At 37.4% G+C, this 23,204-nt stretch overlaps 1 protein-coding gene across 1 annotated transcript; it reads left to right on the top strand.

Moving 5' to 3' along the window:
- Nucleotides 1–1,728: 1,728 nt before the first annotated feature.
- On the top strand, nucleotides 1,729–19,395 carry LOC306847011 (envoplakin-like). The gene is made up of 22 exons (XM_079380745.1): nucleotides 1,729–1,814; nucleotides 5,624–5,723; nucleotides 6,672–6,826; nucleotides 6,910–7,033; nucleotides 8,172–8,291; nucleotides 9,036–9,077; nucleotides 9,161–9,322; nucleotides 9,609–9,716; nucleotides 10,038–10,133; nucleotides 10,240–10,350; nucleotides 10,441–10,587; nucleotides 10,738–10,892; nucleotides 10,986–11,083; nucleotides 12,174–12,346; nucleotides 12,483–12,661; nucleotides 12,774–12,912; nucleotides 14,404–14,597; nucleotides 14,723–14,873; nucleotides 15,115–15,198; nucleotides 15,284–15,388; nucleotides 15,473–15,565; nucleotides 15,699–19,395. The coding sequence occupies exons 1-22, from the start codon at nucleotides 1,774–1,776 to the stop codon at nucleotides 19,146–19,148; spliced, it is 6,027 nt and encodes a 2,008-aa protein (XP_079236871.1). The 5' UTR covers nucleotides 1,729–1,773; the 3' UTR covers nucleotides 19,149–19,395.
- The last annotated feature ends 3,809 nt before the right edge of the window (nucleotides 19,396–23,204 follow it).

The following is a 23,204-nucleotide window of genomic DNA, read 5'->3' as shown; positions in this document are numbered from 1 at the left end:
CAGCTGTTTGGACTCTCATTCTGACGGCACCCATTCACTGCAGAGGATCCATCACTCAAGTGATGCAATGCTACATTTCTCCAAATCTGTTCTGATGAACAAACAAACTCTGAGCGTGACTACATTTTCACCAAATTGTAATTTTTGAGTGAACTAGTCCTTTAGTTAAAAGGAAAAACTTGTTCTTGATTGGTAAATTAGTAAATGTTCTTGATTAAGTAAATGCATCTTGACTTAAAAAGGCCTTGATATTTGTACTGAAAAACAGACTTTTGGCAGTAATAAAAACATTAATATACAGACAAAATAGTTAATTTGGCTCTAAACACACATTTGAGATGTCCTGCGGCCTAAACACACTCTAGAGATCAGCGTTAATGCTGAGAACGGCACACTAACACGCCGCCACATGCGTGCTGGAGCAGGTTTAGCTTTAATGTGTCCCTCAGGCGTTTCATCTGTCTATAGGGCGCTAATACATGAAGTTTCTTCTGTCAGGGGTAAGAGGTGACTGTGCACTGAGCTACCTTCCTGTGACTCAATTGGCTTCGATACAGACTGTAAGTATGTTGTTTATGGGTGGCTAAATGCCTTGTCTTTTGAGTTCTGATAAATGAGCAGTGACAGAGAGAGAGAGTTTCTAATGTTCATCTGACTGGACTGACAGCATTCCTGCTCCACCACACACCAAACACTCATGCATTTACACACCTGTTATACAGGTGTAAGAGCAGATGAATATTTATATAGAGATCTCGGATGCTGCACGATCATGCCTTCATTAGTGTTATTGAATCTGCTGGTGTTTTGGGGAATTTTAGTAGATGTGTGAAGTCAAGTTCACCCAAACAACACAATACTTACTGTCTGCATTTTTAATATTAGATTATTTTTTTTTGTATTTGAGACACAATAATTCTCATTGCCGCACATTTACATTCACGCAATGGCAGATGCTTTTACCCAAAGCGCATTAATGCATTAACTTGCGCTGAAAAGTTTGGAATAATTACAATTGTTTTGTTACGTTATGGAAATAAGTCTCTTTTGCTTGCCAAGGCTGCATTTTTTGATTTACAGTAAAAACTATGAAATGTTTTAACAATTTCAAATAACAGTTTTCTGTGAATATATTGTAAAATGTAAATTATTCCTGTGATCAAAGCTGAAATTTCAGCATCATTCCTCCAGTCTTCAGTGTCACATGATCTTCAGAAATCATTCTAATATACTGATTTGCTGCTCAAGAAACATTTCTGATGTTGAAAACAGTAATTTTTTTGGGAGAAATTGTGCTATATTTAGTTTTTCAGGATTCTTTGATGAAAGTAAAGTCCAAACAACAGAAATAGCGATCTTTTGTAAGACTATAAATGTCTTTACTGTCACAATTTAATGCATCCTTGCTGAAAAAAAGGATTAATTTTATAAAAAAAAATACTTTTGAACAGTAATGCGTATTCTAATCATCTGTTTATCCATTAAAATCAGCATTTCTATGTGCTCTACGACACATGACTGCTCTTTCTGGAGATGTTGAGCTGGTCGGCGTCAGTCGATCGGGTTCTTCAGAGGATGGTGAGAGGGCAGAAGAGGAAGAGTTTGCTGGAAGAATTCAGAGGGTAGGAACAGGTACGTCCAGTCTGAACTGCCTGAATGTGACACACCTGTTTCAGTGGGCGGAGCCACAGCAGGTGACAGTCAACCCTAACACAAGACAGAGACAGCACAGAGACACAGACAGAGAGACGGATCGCAGACACAGCACGCGGGATGTTTAAGAAGAAGGAATACAGTCCTGTCAAGGCTGGACAGTGAGTTTCCATTAGATCTTGTTTCTGTTTGCTCTCATATGATATTTATTTGTGAGGGAAGAGCATTATGGGTCATTGGATCACAGACACACACCTGAATCAATGACAGATCTGTCTAAAGGTGTTTTAGAGTAGAAACAGAATGCTGTTTATACATTATAACTGTGAGTTGACTGGATTTGTGTGATAATGTGGAGTGTGTGATTTATCTTTATGACAGGGCAGGGCCATATCTCTCTCTCTCTCTCTCACACACACACACACACGCACGGGTCATTGAGTAAGCTGGATGTTTTATTAGGGATAATGTACCGTGAAACTGGCGTTATTGCAAACTAATGCATGACGGGGTGATCTGTGCCTTTGGCTGATAATGATTGTACCTGATTATCCTGCTCATTACGTGACTAATTGACCAAAAATTTCATCAAATGGAGCTGAAATGCTGAAATTAATTTATTTTGTGACTAGAAATACCAGTAGTACTTGACAATAAGATTGCATTTGTTAACATTGCATTAGTTAACATGACCTGACATTGAAAAAAAACGTAATAATCTTAGTTAATGGTCATTTCAATATTCACTAATGCATCAAAAGTTGCTGTTAATTTTATTTAATGTGCCTGAGCTGACATGAACTAACAATGAACAATTGTATTTGATAAATACATTTACAAATGCATTGCTCAGCTAATAGGATCTTATAGTAAAATTTATTTTTTCAGTGATGTTGGACAGAAAGATTAATCTGGATGAATCAAATAATAAAATTATGTTTTATATATTAACTAATATTATCAAAGTGTAAAAAATACTGTTACAAATGTATTTCTCAACTGTTGGGCCTTTATTATAAAGTGTTACTAAAAGCCTCATTGCAGATGAATATTTGACCCCGGACTGACGGCGTCGGCCAATCAGAATGCAGGATTTTGAGCTAACAACTAGTGAGGGGAACTAGTTATGAGAGCGAGTGACTGGTTGACAGTTTAGCGGTGTCGTGTGTGCTGTGTGGGATGGGACATTAAAATACAGCGTATTCTGAGTAAACGAGTTCATGTGTCATATACAAACCGTCAGGAGAGACAGCAGATGCTGTAGAACAGAAGATGAGTTATCAGACTCTGACAGCAGCAGCAGACACGCCTCTTGTGTAATTATTACACATGCATGCAGGTTTTATGACATTATTAATTAGACATTAGGTGATTTAAAAATGGTGGAACATCATTTTTTATTCATATAAATTTTGCATACCATCACATAAATTTTAGCCTGCTGAATAAAACATGTTCATGTTTAATCTGATGGCATCTCTTGGTATCTTAAGACATACTCAGCAAAGTTAAACAGAAAAAGTCAAGGAAGCATATTTTGTTTTATTTTAGTTTTATTTTACTAATAATAATACGGTTTAATTTACATGGTGCTTTTCCAGAGCACTTTTTATATTTTATTTTATTATTTAATTTTATTAGTTATATTTTATTCTATATTAGTTTTTGATTTTAATTATGTTATTATTTAAATTAAGTTATTTATTAAGTTTATTTAATTATATTTTTTAATTTACATTTTATTTTAGATATTTTATTTGAAGTTATACTTTTTATTTTATTTATCTTATATTTATTATATTTTGTTTAATTGTTAAATGTAATTTAATATTAAATAATTAAATGTAGTATTTAAACAATTTAATGTTTTGTTTTTATTTTTATTGTATAAGTTATATTTTACAATTATGTTTTATTTTAATATTTTTTATATATATATATATATATATATATATATATCTCTTTTTTTTTTTTTTTTTTTTTTTTTTTTTTTTTATTATTACCATTTGTGCTGTCCCATATTTTCCCTGTCAATCTGAAGCAGTAGACCCAGTAGGCTGGAGAACAGAGAGCTGTTGTACAGTGTGTGTTCTGTGTGTTAAGTGAGTCACGTCTATTATTTGACACTGATGTGAATCCAGCTGATCGTGTTTGTGTATGTTTCCTTGTATCCTGCTGAGGCTGTGACTGCTGTTTGTAAGCCACCCTTGTGTTCAGGATCAGCCCGTGTAAAGATGGGTGTGTTGTTTAAAGCGCCAGTTGTGTGTGTGTGTGTGTGTGTGTGTGTGTGTGTATTAGGAGGTGTGTGTTTAACCCGGAATCTAATTGTGTGCTAATCAGTGTGAGTTATTAGTTTCCTCATGCTGATGCATCAGTGATTGTTGTAATTGATCGATGGTTAACTGTTGCGTTTGAATGAGGAAAATCTCTCTGTGTTTGAGCACAACTCAAGAAGAATAAGCATTCGCTGAGGGCTGTCATTTGTTTGAATGCTCAGGTGTTTGTGGCATGTCAGTTTCTCCAGTCGCTCACTATAATTTCACCTTCTGATTATTAAAACACTCTCAATCTGTTTTCACCATTGTTCATGCTATTTATTTATTTATTTTTGTGTTTATATGTATGTGTATATGTGTTTGTTTGTTTGTTTGTTTTCTTAAATGGTAAATATGGTCATTGAATGAATTTTGACAAATTAATTTTTAAAATACAGTCTCTACAGTCTCAGTCTCTACAGTATAAATAATTTTTTACTTTTGAATTAAAACATTCATTCATTATTAGCTGGTGTTCATAATCACTATGAATTTTGTCAAATGAATTTTTAAAAGTGGAAATGTTTTGTGCAGTTTATTAATTAATAGCTATAACGTATTGTTGTATTTTCTCAAATTTCTTAAATGTTATAGAGTATGTATTATATAATATTTTTCAAAATGTTTAATTACCTTTTCACTTTTGAATTAATGAAACATTCATTCATTCTAATTTTGAATATTGCCACTGCATGAATTTTGACAAATGAAGTTTTAGTGCAAATACTTCATGCGCTCTCTCATTATATCTGTGCAGTGAAGTAATAAAGGCACAGTGTTGTTAAATGCCACAGAGGTGAGCAGAAAGACTCAGAAAGACACAAACCGGCCAGATCTCTTCCCAGAAATGTCTGGCATGAATCGGCCTTTGACTTGTAATGGCAGCCACACTCTTGATTGTGTAAAGACAAAGATCCAGGGTGTGACTTTATACAGCAGCAGCGGAGATTCCTCAAGAACACAGCAGGAATTCCCAGAGTTCCACCTCAACATTCCACAGAAACGCCCACACACCTGTCAATCACTCGCACACTCTCTCTCTCAGTGTCTCTCTCTCTCATTCTCTCTCAGTGTCTCTCACTCTCTCAGTGTCTCTCTCTCTCTCACTCTCTCTCAGTGTCTCTCTCTCTCACTCTCTCTCAGTGTCTCTCTCTCTCACTCTCTCTCAGTGTCTCTCTCTCTCTCACTCTCTCTCAGTGTCTCTCTCTCTCACTCTCTCTCAGTGTCTCTCTCTCTCATTCTCTCTCAGTGTCTCTCTCTCTCTCACTCTCTCTCAGTGTCTCTCTCTCTCACTCTCTCTCAGTGTCTCTCTCTCAGGAGGGTGTGACGAGGTTGCGTAAACGACTGAAGGAATGTGAGCACAATAAACACACAGATGAGCTCACAGAGCGAGTGATTGACAGATGTGGATTCATGTGGGTGATGGAGAAAGTAGAAACTGAACTCAGATGAAATGTCATTTCTTTTGCTGAGCTTGACAAGCCACCAATCATGACTGACTGACAGTGACTCTCACTCTATTAAACACGTACTTGCGCTTTAGATGTGAGTGTTTCTGCAGCAGGTGAAGCGTCCCGGCGCGGCGCAGATGTGAATGGGATGTTTATAGTGCTGCGGTGGTGCTGAACGTCTCTCTCATGTTTTCATCCGTTCAGGTCGCAGGCCAATGAAATGCTGGCTGTGACCACACGCCTACAACAGAATGCCGACCAGGTGGAGAAGAACGTCCTGCTGGCCGATAAACTGCTGCTGGAGGCAAGACACTCACACACACTCACTCATATACATTCCTCTGAAACCCTCCACCTTCCCCAGCTCCACCTGTATAGATCTGCTATGGGATATTATATATACTATTTGTGCAGCAGCAGTATGTCTTAAATACTCACAGCACTGTATCTGCATATGTATTGGCAGTAGCAAGTTCCTGTACTTGCTTTGCAGCAGCAGCAATAATCTACAACTACAGCAATAACAAACAGCAGCAGCAATTCACACACAGCAGATCTAGTACAGTAACATTGTCATAACCATTACTATATATATATATATGTGTGTGTAATGTATGCTGTATGCTGTATGACAGCAGATAATTATTATAATTATAATTGTAATTATATTATATAATTAATATACTTATAAGTATTATTATAAATGCATAAACCTTTTATGACATTAATAATTATGCATTAGATTATTAAAATGGCAAAATTGTATTTATTTTTATTTAAACACATTTTATATGCATTCACATAAGTTCATGTTAAGCCCAAATGAAAATACAGACTCAAGTAAAGCATTGTAATGGTTCCAGTCCATGTGACTTTTTTATATTTTATATTATTTTAAGTTTTCATTTAATTTTTTCATTTTTTATTTCATAAGTTACATTTTACACTTTATGTGCATTATTTAATTTGTATTATATTTTATTCTTATTATATAAAATTGTATGGTTTGTTTATTTTTTACATTTTAATTTAATATTTTTTGCTTTTATTTTATATTTAATTTTTTTTTTTTTTTTTGTTGCTTGTCAGATTATAATTAATAATGATGACATTAATCAGTTAAAATATAAGACATTAATGACATTAATCATATCAAAACATGAATGATATTTTGCCTCTTAAATCAAAGCTAGTTCAGAACACACATGCTAAACTGTTAAGCTCTGTGTGTCTGTTTTGTTTGTGCGATCAGGATCTGGAGAACAAGCGTGCCGGCTCTCCTCTCAAACAGCAGGGTCCGGCCGCAGAGAACCTGTCTCAGGCCGAGATCTTACTGAAGGACCTCTTCATGGACCTCAGCAAAGCCAAAAAACTACAGCACCCGCAGGCCAGCGAGATCGAGCTGGAGTGAGTCCACAAACACAAACACACACCATATACTCGAGCAAGCGCTCAGCACTAACGCTTTCCTCTGATGTGTGTGTGTGTAGCGTGAGTAACCTGCACGAGCGCTGGTCCAAATACTGCAGCACCTACAGAGACCTCTATGGCCAGCTGCACGAGCTCTACCTGCCTCCCGGCGTCGACTGGAGCAAACTGCTGTCCGACAAACAGGTGACATACGATACTGCCACAACATCAATATGAGCAACTGAGAAAGTGAGAGGAAAAGTGCTGTTAAACGAGGGTTGTCCAGTCTGATGTGATTTAAAGCAGGCTTTTCAAACCCAGGTCAAGACAAACTAGCAGACCACAAGTGAGTGCTAGAAGATCCAGAGGAAAAAACATGTTTAGAGAAGTGTAAACTATTTAAACATACAAAAATAATAAGAAAATAAGATTAATATACATAAATAACAACAAAACAATTAATAACTAATAGGTAACAAAGAAATCATTTTAAATAGATATATGATAAAAATAAATCCAAACATAAATACAATATAATATAATAATAAAATACATACAGTTCTACAACAATAACGTTTTTTAATATTATTTTAGATATATTTATTTATAGATAAATAAATAAAAAATTTGATTTAAAAACAAATGAATGAATATATAATTAAAGAATTGATTAAGGAAATACTAACATAAATATGAAAACAATAAATATAATAAATACATATAGTACTATAACAATATAGTACTACCGGTATTATAAAAAAGTGGAACTTTATAGGAACTATATATATTTTCTAAATAATATTTTTGCCATTTATTTACTGATAAATAAAAAACAATTAGAGTGAAACAAAAACATAGAAAGAATGAAATAAGATCAAATAATTAAATAAATTATATAAAAATACATGAATGTTAATAATTAATAAAAAATATATTAATAAAAAAATAAAAATAGATTTTGAAAAAAGTTAAATAAATAAATAATCACTATAACAATACAGTTCTATAATAGAATAAATATATATGTATATATATGAATATATATATAAATAACTGAATAGAAACTACATATTTTCCAAATAATATTTTTTATTATTATTTTTATTTTTTAATATTTTGTAATATCACTTTTTCCAAATCTAAAATGAGGCCTTTTTGCAGTTGAAGAGATAATACAGCTGCCTCATGGTTGAGGGTTGATGCCATCTAAAAGACTGAAAACTGCTTTAAAGCACCAGAAACCAAAACACAGATCTGAAGAAGAGCTCTGTTCGTCTCCAAACAGCTCCCAAGAGCGTCTGAAGAAGCTAAATTTGAGTGTGTGTGTGTGTGTGTGTTTCAGAAGCTGGTTCAGGAAGGTGTTTACGGTCCGATTTTGTCTGATGTGGAGAAACAGATCGCAGCCCATAACATCCTGCATAAACAGATGGAGGCGTATCGCTCGGCCCTGGAGAGCAGCGGCGTCAGTCACACACACACACACACACACACACACACATACACACACACACATACACACACACACACACACAGAGTAAACAAACACACACCTGCACTTTTACTAGAACTGCGTAAATCAGATTCATTTGAGTGATTTCACAGGATGAGAACCAAGTGTTTTTAGCATGACACTCATTAATTCATTTTTATTCATTTTTTTTATTTCCATTGTGTGCTTGCAGAATAATTTTATAATACAACAGGATAATTCTATTGCCAACATTGTTTTTACATTTTTATTTTATTTCAGTCTCACTTTATAACAATGTTTCATTTGCTAACATTAGTTAATGCATCAGCCAAAATGAACTAACACTGAGCAATATATATATATATATTAAAGCATTTATACGACTTTGATAATGTTAGTTAATAAATATAGTTAAATAATAAAATAGTTCATAAATATACAATTGTTGATTGTTTTTCCATGTTAGTTCACAGCCCATTAACTAACGTTAACAGATGTTAAAACTGTATTTGTAAATGATATAGTAAGTTAATGATTTATCTGTTAGTAAGTGCTAGTTTATGTTAACTAATGTAGTTAAATAATATGAAACCTTAATGTAAATTGCATTGTTTACGATTTTTGTCAAGTGCCGTTTTATGCAACTTTATCAACCTATAACTTAACAACATTCTCAGAGTTATTTTATAATTGTATTATTATTTACTTATTATTGACATTTTTCTTTCCTAACAGGATAACTCATCTGCTCTACAGAAGCAGTGTGCAGATCTACTGGTGAGACTTTCTGAAATCTGATCATGTTTGCAAAGGTTTATATTAATGCATTTATAAAGCCATTGAGTGTGTGTGTTGTGTAGGAGGCGAGTGTGCGGCGCCAGCAGCATCTGGCATCTCTCTATGAGTTCATGCACGGTTGCAGTAAAGAGCTGCTCTATCTGAGCGAACAGCAGCACAAGATCATGAACAGAGACTGGAGCGAGCGCATGATCGACAGCGCCGGGGTGCGCATGGACTACGAGGTGAGCACCAGTACAAACGCAGCATTTAAAGCGACAGTACACAATTCTTTCAAACCTGACAGTTCAAACCTGTGTGAGTTTCATTCTTCTGTTGAACATATTGTAAAAAAAAGTGGGTAATAAAACAGTTTCTGATCCCCATTGGATTTAATAGTATTTTCTTTTTCCATACTATGGAAGTCAATGGCTACCGTCAGCTATTTGGTTGCCAACATTCTTCAAAACATCTTCTTGATATTTTTTTACCTCGGTCTTCATATAAATGACTTTCATGCATGTGTTTCAGAGGTTTAAGAACAACGGTCTGCTGTCACACGAGAAGGAAGTGAGCAAACTACAGGAGGACGCCAGTGTGCTCATTGACCACAAACACCCCGGGTCATCCGCTGTTAAGGTATTCATTCGTTCATTCATTCATTCAGTCATTTGTTATTAGTTGCTTATTTGTTAACTCGCTAACATGTTCATTTATTCATTCAATAATTTATTGTTTTTTAAATGTATTACTTATTCACTTATTATTTTATTTGTTTTTATTTTAAATTTACTTTTTTTTTCATCCATATTTTTAGTTCATTCATCTATTCATTCCCTCACTAACACTTTAATGTATTGTTCATTTATTTGTTTGTTTGTTTGTTGATTCAATCAAACCCTGACTGGCTCTGAGTGTGTCTTGAATCGCTGAATGAAGGTGATTTCTCGTGTGTTTCAGTCGTACAGTGCAGACGTGTCCAGAGAGTGGCAGCGATTCCTGAATCTGTGTCTGTGTCAGGACACACACCTGGACAACGTGGAGGCATACAAGAAAGTACGCAAACACACACACACACACGCACACACACGCACGCGATATGAGAAGCAGGATATTCAGACGAGTGTTTACTGAAACAATTGCATGTGTGTTTTAATCTCAGTATCAGCTGGATTTGGAGACGTTCTCTGAGTCACTGAAGAGAATCAAATCCACAACTGAACCATCAGCACTGAACAACATGAGCAACCCTGAGATCCTGCTGATGCTGGAGGTCAGACACACACACACACACACACACATACACACACACTGCAATATATTAATAACCCAGTATAATTAATAAGTGTGTGTTTGTGTGCAGGGTGAGGAGAGGTCCGTCATGAGGAACGAGCAGCGTCTGGCGGATCTGAGACAGCTTTGCACCAACATCGCCCCTCTACATCTGCGCCGGAGCACCGCAAACAATCCCATCAGCGCCATCGCCCTGTGTGACTGGAGCACTGAGAAGGTAACGTCCTTTTCTGGCTGAAATTAATACTTTTATTCAGCAAGCATGCATTAAATTGATCAAAAGTGACGGTAAAGACATTTATGATGTTGCAAAAGATTTAGAAAGGCCTTCAGTGGAGGATGAAGCATGCTAAATGTTTCTCTGCAGGACTCCGTGAAAAGAGGCGACAAGGTCACTCTGGCCTCTGATCCCAGAGAGCAGATCTGGGAGGTGAAATCCAGCACCGGAGAGACCAAGCTCATCCCAGGAGTGTGTTTCCTCATCCCTCCGCCTGATTCAGCTGCCATAAACAAGGTGGACAGGTAAGAAAGCTCTTGAGACACAGGAAGTGCAGGTGTAGTTCTCCCAGCTGCTTCCTGTTTTAACATTCCTGTTTTTTTGTGTCTTGTATCCAGTCTGAGCAGGGATTTCTCTGATCTGAAGAGGACGAGGTCAGCTCTACAGGCCCAGGCCAAGGCACCAACCATGGAAGTCATGCAGTTCGTAAAACAAGGTCTGATATACCATTATAGGGTTGTTTTTGTTGTTGATGTATTTACTGTTTTTTATATATGAATGTTCTTTTTTTATATATAATTTCAGTTCACGTTTTAGTAAATTAGTTTATTGTCTTTTTTATATGACTACATAGTTTTATACATTTTTATAAAAAGTTTTTAGTTTACATTTATTTAGTTTCAGTTATTTTAGTACTTCAATTAAAAAAAAACAGTATAAGAGAGCACTTCACATTTCCGTTGTTTATTTTCTTATCTTTTTTAAGGTTTTAGTTTTAGTTAAGAGAAGAGTTCATTCAAAAAAGAACCTTTTCTGAAAATATACTCCAAGATGTTGATGAGTTTGTTTCTTCAGATTTGGAGAAATGTAGCATTGCATCACTTGCTCGGCGATGGATCCTCTGCAGTGAATGGGTGCCGTCAGAATGAGAGTCCAAACAGCTGAGAAAAACATCACAATAATCCACATCACTCCAGTCCAACAGTTAATGTCTTGTGAAGAAAAAAGATGTGTGTTTGTTAGAAACAAATCCATAAGTAAGATGTTTTTAACTTCAAACTGTTGCTTCTGGCTAAAATACGAGTCCTCTATCCATAATATTGGTTTCGCTGCTGAAAAAGTCGCCTGGTCTGAATCAGGAGAGAAATATGCACAGATCAAGCACCCTTTACAAGCCAAAACAGCTCTAAACTAATGTGTGGGTGTATTTTGATGTGAGAGATAACAGGGGGATGACCTTTATCATTGAAGGAAGCATTATTATGGATTATGGACTCTATTTTATCCAGAATCGACAGTTTGAAGTTAAAAACTCCTTAATGATGGATTTGTTTTTCTCAAACATGCAGATTTTCACAAGACATTAACTGATGGACTGAAGTGGTGTGGATTATTGTGATGTTTTTATCAGCTGTTTGGACTCTCATTCTGACGGCACCCATTCACTGCAGAGGATCCACTGATGAACAAGTGATGTAATGCTGGATTTCTCCAAATCTGATGAAGAAACAAACTCATCTACATCTTGGGTGGCCTGAGGTTGAGGTATCATATTAAATTTGAGTCATAAATGATGTTCCCTGCAGTCGCTGTGGCCACCGCACCCGACAGCGCAAAGGCCGGCCTCATTGATGGTCGACTGGAACAGATCTATTCAGACCTGCTGAATTTAGAGAAGGACATCCAGAACCGAATGAGGTCTCCATTAGATCGTGATGCACCCATCGGAGATCTGACCGCCAGAATCAAAGACCAGGATGTAAGAGCGAGAAACAAAACCAAAAGAGTTTTGAGTCTTAATGTGATTATTTAATTGGTCAAAGAAGAAACAAATGCTGGATAATATAGTTAGTATAAAATATTGAGTGACTTCCATTTTGGTTTGATCTCTCCAGAGTTTTGTCACGATTCTGAAGAAACTGGAGGCCGAGAAAGCATCGGCTCAAAGGGAAATGGAGCCCCTGATATCCCAGAAACCCCTGGGGCCCACCACGTCCTCACTGCCTCTGAAACTGAGCAAAGTCAGCAACAAGATTGACAACATCACCGCCCTCTCTGATCTCTACAACAAGAAGTAAGAAAACATGCCTGCTGTAAATCATACAAGCAAGGCTTCATAAAGTACTGTGGTATCACTATGGTTTTTGGGGTTATACTATGGTAAAAACACGGGATTATTTCCACAGGGCCAACTCTTCCATGTTCCTGGAGAAACAGATCAAGAAGGTGGACAACATGCTGACGGCATTCGAGGATCAGTTGGCTGCAGACACTGGCATCTTAGATGAGCCCAACGACATCCGCAACCACTCCAGACAGCTGCAGGTAAACACTCGTTATACAAACACAGTGCTGATATGAGTCATCATCTATAATATCAAAGGGATATTTCAGCCAATAACAGACATAAAGAAATTCTGACATCATTTATGTTCTTAAATATATATGAATTTCTTTAAAAAAAAAAAAAGTACCTTTTGGGATCACTATGAATTTTTTACCAAAAAAAAAATTGTTTATTTATATTTGTTTAAAGGGTAACTAAACCCTAAAACAACTTTTCTGAGTTAATGATCTGTAAGACTGTGTCTTTATTAGTGCTGTGCATTGATTCGAGTAAATGTTTTGACATTTGGTTATAAAGTGTTTTAATTCTACAATATATGGCTTAAAAACGTCTGAGTGCTGCCCTCTTCAGGTTGAACGGTGGCTACTGCAGTTGAATTTTCCTATTGGACGTTGCATACCCCTGTGACTTATGATGGCACTTACTAACCACGCCCCTGCACGAGCTCACCACGCCCCCTCTGTCTCCGCTGGGCTTTGCCCACTTTTCCAGCATTTTTCAAATATTGCCAGTGGGTGGAGTTAGGCTCTGACCAGGGGTTTAGATACCCTTTATAAAGGGATGCATTAAACTGATCAAATATCCTGAAAATAAAATTGATCAGTTTCCACAAAAATATGAATCAGCACAACTGTTTTCAACATTGATAATAATCAGAAATGTTTCATATTAAATATACATATCTGAAGGATCATGTGACACTGAAGACTAGAGTAATGATGCTGAAAATTCAGCTTTGATCACAGGAATAAATGACATTTTAAAGCATATTCACAAATTTAAATTGTAATAATATTTCACAATAATACAGTTTTTACTGTGTTTTGAAGAAATAAATGCAGCCTTGGTGAGCAGAAGAGACTTCTTTAAAAAAAAACAATCCCAAACTTTTGAACAGTAGCCTTATGAAAGAAACACACCAATTTTTACCAGTCATTTATTATAATATCTCCCTTTTAGATTTAGGCTATGTTTACACTGGTGCATTTTCATTTTAAAACGCATAACTTTTGCCAGGGTTACGCCTTTCGTTTATGCTACTCTGGCATTTTCGGCCCTCGAAAATGGAAACTTTCAAAAAAAAGCTGCTGACCCCGTTTTAGTTAAAAAAAAAACTCCGGAGGTTGCATTTCAGTGTAAACGGACCAAAATAGAGACTTTTGATGGCATGGCTGCCCACATTCGCTATGCGAATCCTTGACGACCGTGTAAACAATAACATCATGCTCATCATTGTACCTGCATGAATGGTCATGTGAAGTGTTTTCGGTTGATAGTGTGGACGTATATCGTTTCTGGAGTGAAAACGGATCGTTTTCATTTTAAAATGCTGTTTTAAAAAGAAAATGCACTAGTGTAAATAGGGCCTTAATGTTGAAATAATAGCAGGAATGGTTTTAATATGGTTCAACTTCCCATTCAAACAATGTAATGATGTTTATGTATGTCTGTAATTGTTTTCTCTTTAGGCCATTAGTAAAGAGGTTACATCTAAGAAAGATGACTTCCAGCAGTTGAACCGTGAGCTGGAAGTCACAGAGCAGGCATGCAGCTCCCTGCAGAAGAGCTTCCAGGAGTATTGCCCTGATATCCACCATCAAGAGCCCGAGGTCAGGCACTTGAGGAATCGCTACTCTAACATCAACAGCCAGCTGCAGCAAAGGTGAAGTGTCATAAAGAGGCCTTTTCGTATTTATGTTGACATCTTTTTTGTTTACTGAGGCAAGTCTGCTTTTTTTTACAATGCTACAGACTTTTGAACTCTACCATGTACTTTTTACTTCACAGGGCGACTCTGTTGCAAGAGGCTGTCAATAAAAATCAGGAATTTAACAGTGCCATCCAGTCGCTCACTGCTTTCCTCATCAATATGCCCAATAACCAAGTTTGGCCTGGTGACAGTGCGTCACAAATCTATGCCAAGCAAAACTCTCAGATGGTCAGTATTAAGTTTTATTGGCACAGTTTTAAAACGGTTGATTTTGATTATTTTTTATTATTATTGATATTATCTTAAATATTTTTTTTAATGTGAAAACAACTAAGTTATTAGGATATTGACAGTTTGGTTTTTGCTATTCTGTTTAGTGTCACTAGTTGCGTGGAAATTACATGCATCACATTTAAATATTTCAGATATGCTGAACTTACATTGGATGTAAATTTGTTTTTGGTTGCAGAGAGCAGTTCAAGACATCAAGAGAAAGCAGGATGAAGTAAACCGTGTGGTGAAACTTTCTCGTGAACTGCAGGGTGTTCTTAACGTATGATGGCCATCTTGAACATTTGCACATTTCACATGTCAGTGCTAGCATGAATACAAATGGTCTGTTGCTTCTGTGTCTTCAGGAGTATGAGCTGAATTTGAACAAATATCGCAGTGCATTGGGAAAACCAGAAATGAACACAAAAAGAATTGATTACATCACCCTGGCTGAAGCTGTGCAGAGGAAGGTAGGTTGCTTTTCCATAAGACCAAAATAATTACTTATTGTTTATGTACATTTCCAAATATCTGTACAATTGGCTACTTTTTAGGAAAGTGATGTTGTGAGCCTTTACTCTGAAGTATCAGCACATAATAATGAACTACTGAATCAAGTGATCTTGGCCAAGGACCTCATCAACAAGGTACTGACTTCCAAAGCTGCAACAATCATTGGAATAAATAAAAAGCTAATGCCAAATGCTGTTGAAGGGTGTACAGCTACTATGAACTTCTTAACTTAAACTAAACAAATCTTTATTTGTATTCCATGAATAGAAGGATGAAATTGTGAGCCATGTGGTGGTGAGGCAGCAACTTCAGATGCAAAGTCAGCAAAGAGACATGGACGAAGTTGACGGTTTGAAGCAAGAGCTGGCTGAGGAAATATCTCGCCGCAGTCATGCCGAGAATGATTTAGCCACATACAGGAAACGGATGGTGTCCCTAAAGAGTCGGAGAGGTGTGGAGCGAGTGGAAGAAAAGGAAACTGTACATTACTACCGTGATCCGAAACTGGAGGCCGACTTGGAAGCACTGAAGAGGAGGATAACTGAAGAGTTCCATAAACGATCCCAATTGCACACAGAAATTGAGATTGTCAACAAAAAAATTGTCAGTCATGAACGAGAGATTATCAACGTGAAGCCAAAGATGGTGACAAAGGTGCTTACAGAAATTGAGCGTGATCCCAAATTGGATGTTGAAGCTGTGAGGATCAGGGAGCTCATTCTCAAACTAAAGGAGGAAATTCAAGTGCACGAGAGTGAAACGGTACAGATGAAAACGGAAGTTACTGTCTTGGAGACCAAGAGGCCAGTAATAAGAGAGAAAGTGGTCCTGAAAGAGGTTGTGAAGCTGGAAAAAGACCCTGAAATGCTGAAAGCTGTGATTACCTTGAAGAATGAGATCTCGGATGAGGGTATCAGAAGCCAGAACTTGAATGATGAAATATTCAAGTTTAGGAGTCAGATCAATAATTTGGAGAGGATTATTCCAACTATACAACCTAAAACTGTCATCAAAGAGGTGAAAAAGGTTGAACAGGATGCCGATCTCCTACAAGAGTCCAAGACCCTCCGTGTACACCTGGAAGAGCTGATCCGAGAATACAATGTTTTGATGAAAGAGTTCTCCAGCCTTCAGCTCCGCTACAGCCAAGTGGAGACCATCAAACAAAAAATGGAGTTTAATGAGATCATCCATGAGATCTTTAGAATTGACCCTGAGACAGAAGTGGAACTGAGACGGCTGAGAAACGAGCTTCTTGAAATAAGCAAACGGCGTACTAGCATCGAGAATGAGATCAACATGTTCATGGTGGATCTAAAGACTCTGCGCGCCGAGAAGCCCAAGGTTGAACTGAAGGAGGTGACTCGAGAGGTGGTGAAAGAAGAGAGGAGTCCTGAAATTGTCAAAGAAATTAAGAGGTTGAATGAGCAGCTCACCATTTTGAGAACCAACTACGACTCCACTATGAATCGGGTGATTCGTCTACGCAAGGACAGGGATGAGTGGAAGGCCGACAGATCGAAAGTGGAGACCAAAGTGGTGACCAAAGAATTGATAAGGTATGAAAATGACCCTCTTCTGGAGAAGGAAGCAGAGCGTCTCAAGAGGGAAGTACGTGAGGAAGTTCAGCGTCGTCGAACAATGGAGGAGCATGTGTTTGACCTTCAAAACAAGTATATTGTGCTGGAGAGACAGAAACCAGAGGAAAGGGTTGTGCTCAAAGAAACTGTGCGCCTTCAGACAGATCCCAGTCAGATTCTGGCCCACGAGAGGTTAGTCAAGACTTTGGAAGAGACCATCAAGGGTCGTAGGCAGCTTGAACTGGAGGTGCAGCAGATGAGATCTCTAGTCCTGGAGCTGGAGAAGAAGCTGGAGCTTGTGGATCGGCAGAAGAAGATCCTAGTAGAGACAGAGCTGAGACAAATCAAGGCTAGAATCTATGAACTTGAAACGTGCCCAATGCCTGTTGAGGAAAAGATTGTTATAGAGGAGGTTTTGAAAGTTGAGAAAGACCCTACAGTCGACAAACTAATCACGAACCTTCGTACTACACTGGAAAACGAGAGTGCCAGCTTTACCCGCCTGGAGAGAGATATTCGAAACCTCAAAATCAGGATAGAGTCCCTGACTAAAGAGAAATCTGTGGAGAGGGTCATCCACAAAGAGGTTATCAGGGTTGAGAAGGACCAAGCGGTGGAGTCAGAGAGAGAAAACCTTAGAGCTCAACTCACCCAGTTGAAGAATGCTAGAGCCCTCAAAGATGAAGAACTTCTGCGACTCAACAACAAAATAACTCGAATTCAGACAACCAGAACAAATTTCTCTCAAGAAGAGACCACCTTGATTGTTTACAGGGATAGAATCAATAAAGAGCAAAACGAACTTCTCAAGGAGTTGAGAAGACTGGAGTCTAAAAAGCAGGAGATCACCATAACTTTCCAACATCAATCCAAAGTCTTGAGTGAGAGGAACCAAGTCAACAGGCAAAATACAATCAAGCTGGATTCTGAGATCCACCGTCTGGAGAGTGAAATCCTAGAAGTGAAAGACCTTATCAACCGGCGGGAAATTACTATCATGGACCTCCAGAAACAAGCAAAGACAGCACAACTTACAGATACAAAATCCAGTGCGACCAACGTCTCCACCAAAATCACCATTCTGGACCCAGATACCGGCAAAGACATGTCACCCTATGATGCCTATCTTGAGGGTCTGATTGATCGCAATCAGTACATCCACCTCCAAGAGCTTGAGTGTAGCTGGGAGGAAATCACAACCACCGGACCTGAAGGCGAGACCTCTCTTCTGCAGGATCGTAAAAGCGGAAAGCAGTACTCCATCAGTACGGCCCTGCAAAATGGCAGACTGACCCAGTATGACCTTCAGCGCTACAAAGAAGGCAAAATGACCATCTCAGAGTTTGCTCTTCTGGTTGCAGGAGAAAATAAAACAAAGTCCTTCCCTCCTCTAAGCACAACAACTGTTCAAACACTCGCTCCAACAAACTCCTCCACATTGACACGCCGCTTATCCTACTCCAGCAACGGCAACTTGAACTCGCTGGTAATCACCAGTGGAGATGAGCTCTTCCCAATTTCTGGTGTCTTAGATGTCACCACAGACAGCCGCATGTCCGTACGAAGTGCCCTAACACGCAGACTGATTGATCAAGACACAGCGATGAGGCTTCTGGAAGCTCAGGCTGCCACTGGAGGTATTGTGGACCTGAACAAGAAGGACAAGCTCTCCGTTCACAAGGCGGCAGAGCGTGGATTGATTGATTCGAGCCACCTTCCCAAACTCCTCAGTGCCCAGAAGGCCTTTACTGGTTTTGAAGACCCCGTGTCCAAAGAGCGAATGTCAGTGGGAGAAGCTGCCCGCAGGGGATGGATCCCCAACGACAGTGCCTTGTGGTTCATGGAGGCACAGGTGCTGACCGGTGGACTGGTAGACCCAAAACGAGCAGGTCGCATCGACATGCAGAATGCCATCGACACAAAACTGATCGACTCATCCATGGCCAAGAAACTTCAGGATGATTCCACCTTTGTGAAGAATGTGATCGACCCCATCAAGAAGGAAAATATCACATATAAGGAGGCCATAGCTCGATGCAAGAAGGACCACACCACGGGGCTGCTCTTGCTCCCAGCTGCCTCAACTGACACTATTGACACTCCATCCTATTCCAGCTACAAATTCTCCAAAAGATAAAGACAACACACAAGAGTGAAAGATTTAAGTGCTGCATAGCAAGGGACTTCTGATTTTAGGGCTTTTTTCATAAACATATATAAGATAATCTCTGGAGCCTCTCATATTATTCCTTTTTAATCATTTCCTGTCTGTTTTTAACATGCCCTTTCAGTTACTAATTTTCTGGTTTATCTTGATGAATGGGCTGCTGAATTGCTTTTTGAACTGCATATATATAATAAAAGGTCCATTTACACGATACCCAAAGTGACTGTCTATGTATTTATTTTCCAACTAGGAAAAGTGAATTTCTACAGTAAAGTCTATCTGTGAATGTAAACGCTCAATAGCAGGGATTCCCAAACTGGGATCCGTGAATCCCTAGAGGTTTGAGAGGGAACTGCAGGGGATTTGTGAGTTAATGAAAATCAATTAATCATAAAAATCCAACACTTCATTAAATCCAACACTTGCCAAAAAATTGTTTACCTGCATATAATATGACTCGGAAACAGAGTACTATGAACATATGTATTGTTAAATTATTAAGTAAATATTTTAGCTCAGGGGGTTTGGCTAACAAAAAACTTTGTGAATCTCCTCTATACAGGTATTCTATAACTTTTTAGAGTTTTGGTCCATAATAAGAGGTTTCCCTCATAATAAAGGACTCAACATCAAATATTTCTTAACCAAGAAAATGCTAAGAAGCTTACATTATCATTCCACTCTAAAAGTAATATTAGTTATACATTACAGTGTTTTTACTGATTCACATTTGTCATTGTACACATAAAAACAACACATGTACACAAATGTATGCGTCTACTATCTGAAATTTTATTGTTTCTCTTTTTTTCATAAAAATGTATGACTAGAAAAATATAGAACCTATTTAACATGTTTTATATTTATCTCAAGTATAGAGAATGCTCTTTAAAAATATCACAGTACAGTTGCAATCATATGCACATTTTTAATTTGCAAATAAATCAAAGCACTTTTATTCCGATTGTTCCCCTCTGGTCACATACAGTATTGTGCAAAAATCCAATGTCTCAAAATCATTGCGCAAACAAATATAATTACCATCAAAAACAATAAGGAGTGTTTACATCATTTCAACTCTGATTCAGTAAGTCATACTGTTCTGAACTTGGTTCACTTTACAAACTCTAGAGAGTGTCACCCATACACAAATCAACACAACATGTCCTATGGATATTTGATCATCTATATGGCTTTAAACATTTTTAGTCACGGTTAGCCTGAATCTGTCCATTGGTCCGCATCTGGCTGGTCTGAACAAGCCTGTAACAAAATGTTCAACAGGAACAAAATGCAAATGTAAAAAAACTGGTCACTGAAAAACCTTGTGCTAAAAACCTTGAACTTTGTGCTATATTACATCTAAGACATTGTGCTATTATTTAATATCATCAATGCAAATATTTGAACCTGAATATTGGTTGTTTTAAAACCCAGAACCTCAGTGCCAGACTAAAATGATATTAAACTCACAATTTAAAACACATTTTAGTTCACAATGAAGCAAACAGCTTTGGCTATGGATGCTCATTTAATAAATGTTTTAACCTTTAACTTTTCACTGATGACATCACACAGGAAGTGACATCATCTTGGAGGAGAAAAGGCGGCACGAACATCAGTAAGTTATCATCAATGGATTTGATGAATTCTGTGATGGTTTTAGTCTCTAAACATTTAATCTTTGGAAAATTTAGATTAGTTTGATTTTAAAAGATGGTCATGCTATGAATATGAACCAAGTTGATGCATATATAAGCAAACAGTCAATGAGTAACGAACAACTTATGAACATCTGTGACTGTCCATTTTCATGTTGTTTTGTTAATTATCAAGTTAAAACTAATTTCCCAAGCGGATCTGAAGGCAGTATGTTTGGTACAAAGAGAAACAGCTAATAATAGCTAATAACAGCAAAATAGTTTCATGGCTAGAAGGAAAATATTTGTTTTTCATTTTAGTATTTATATTTTAAATAATGACTCATCTACAGCAGGCATAATAAAACCCTCAGACTCTGATGGAGATGATATTGAGATATACTGGTTCAGGCGGCTGGTGAGGCTTCATAACAAACAAACACACACACACACACACGTTGGTTTTTGTGGTTTATGGGGACTCTCCATAGGCGTAATGGTTTTTATACTGAACAAACTGTGTGTGCTATTGCCCTACACCAACCCTACACCTAAACTTAGCCCTCACAGGAGACTTTGTGCATTTTTAGATTTTCAAAAAAACACCATTTAGTATGTTTTTTAAGCCTTTTGAATTACGGGGACATAGGCAGTGTCCTCATAAACCACCTTCATATTGTAATACCTCTGTCATACCCATGTCATTATACACATTTGTGTCCTCATAAACCACATAAACATGCACACACACACACACGCACACACATTAATACCACTCTTAAATAATATTAAACATAAACATAACCTGATTTATATCATAGAAAAATAAAGATGAACAACTATATTGTATTTTCAACATTGGCACTTCTGAAAATCAAGATTGGGGCATCGCAGCAGCATAAACTCCAGCATCAGAGACCACGAAACTGACTAAACCTCAGAGATGACAGATCCCATATTTCACTCCAAAAATCCAAGCAAAGAAATAAAGAGCTGCGTAAAGAAAACACAACTTATTATGTATTAAATGAAGAAGCTTTGCATTGGGAATGTTTTCAATTATTATTTCGGATTTAATATGTTTGACTGTAATGAAGATAATGTCACAATGTAAAAACAGTGCATTTTCTTAATGCAAAATTTAATTTCTTCTGTTGTTTGGGATGAAATGTGATCTGGACATGTTTTTAGATGCACAAGCATCAGAGATGATGAATCTCAACTTATTCAGTTCATCTTTCTCCCACAGAAAATTGCATAAAGTAAAAACAGCCAATTAACAGTCAGTCTAAAAAGTCAATTTTATGCATTTCTTTTTTTCTTTCTTTTGATTTTTGGATTGAAGAGTGACCCTAAAATGAATCGCAAACTGCTCAGCTCATATTTCACCTCAAAAGAAAATAAATATGTATTTTAAATATATTAATATTTTAAATTATACAAATTTATGTCAGGGAAACGATGTCAATGTAAAAACAGTCAATTTTGTAACCACAAAGTATATCATTTCCTGTTTTGTCTTCTGATTTTGGGGTGAAATAGGCTATAACCCGGACACCTGGTTTCGTGAGATTCACTCAAAGTTACAATTCCTCAATGAACAAACGAACATTAAATTCAAGTTTAAACGGCAGCCTTTCAGGATTGTGCGGTTCCATGTTGCTTCAGGTAAAGGATTTCCTGTTTAAGGGCCAGATTTACTAACAGCTTATGTCAGTGCAAACCATCCTTTGGCGTTAAAATAGTACTGTCAGGATTTACTAAAGACGCGCAGTGAAGAATTAGCACTGAAAAGATGCGGACAGTGTTATTTTTGTGCCTGACCTTATAGAATACGCATTTACAGGAGTTTCCCTTTCAGACGAAACATTTATGGGAGGAGAGTATTAGAATGAATCTCGCAACTCGAGTTAGCTACTAACGTTTGCCCTCGTCAAATTACTGGTATTTGCGCCATTATTTAACGCCCAAAAAAGCATGTCTTAAAGGGTTTATCAGATGCGAAATACACTCTTACAAGCTGTTTGAACATAAATGTGTGTTGGCAGTGTGTGTACACAACCACCCTATAATGATAAAAAATTCTCCCGACATCTGAGCTGCTGAAGACGCAGAGGATTATGGTTATTTTTGAAGGGAATGCTTCCCCGATCTACCTAAATGCGTTTATGTTCACTCGAATCATTCGTGATCCAGCTTCACCTCCAGAAGAATTGAGTATACATTGTTTTATGAATCTTTGCAAATAGCCTTTCCTAATAATGTGTTAGTTTGCAAGTTTCACAATGAATGCGGCTAAAGTTTCAGTCGCTCTCAGAGAGCTACTCGGAAGAGAGGGGCGGGGCGAGCAGGGCTCATTTGCATTTAAAGCGGCATGCAAGGAAGC

Source organism: Barbus barbus, assembly GCF_936440315.1.
Source record: "Barbus barbus genome assembly, chromosome: 3".
NCBI lineage: Eukaryota > Metazoa > Chordata > Actinopteri > Cypriniformes > Cyprinidae > Barbus > Barbus barbus.
Note: the sequence above shows the minus strand (reverse complement) of the source record. Positions and strands in the feature narration are given on the sequence as shown.

What these genes read in the sequence shown, in the direction of transcription:
- LOC306847011 (XM_079380745.1), top strand. Translation starts at nt 1,774, where the DNA reads ATGTTTAAGAAGAAGGAATACAGTCCTGTCAAGGCTGGACA. An exon ending in AGATCCTGCTGATGCTGGAG is followed by an intron (nt 10,351 to 10,440) that starts GTCAGACACACA and finishes GTTTGTGTGCAG; the next exon opens with GGTGAGGAGAGGTCCGTCAT. An exon ending in CTGAAGCTGTGCAGAGGAAG is followed by an intron (nt 15,389 to 15,472) that starts GTAGGTTGCTTT and finishes GCTACTTTTTAG; the next exon opens with GAAAGTGATGTTGTGAGCCT.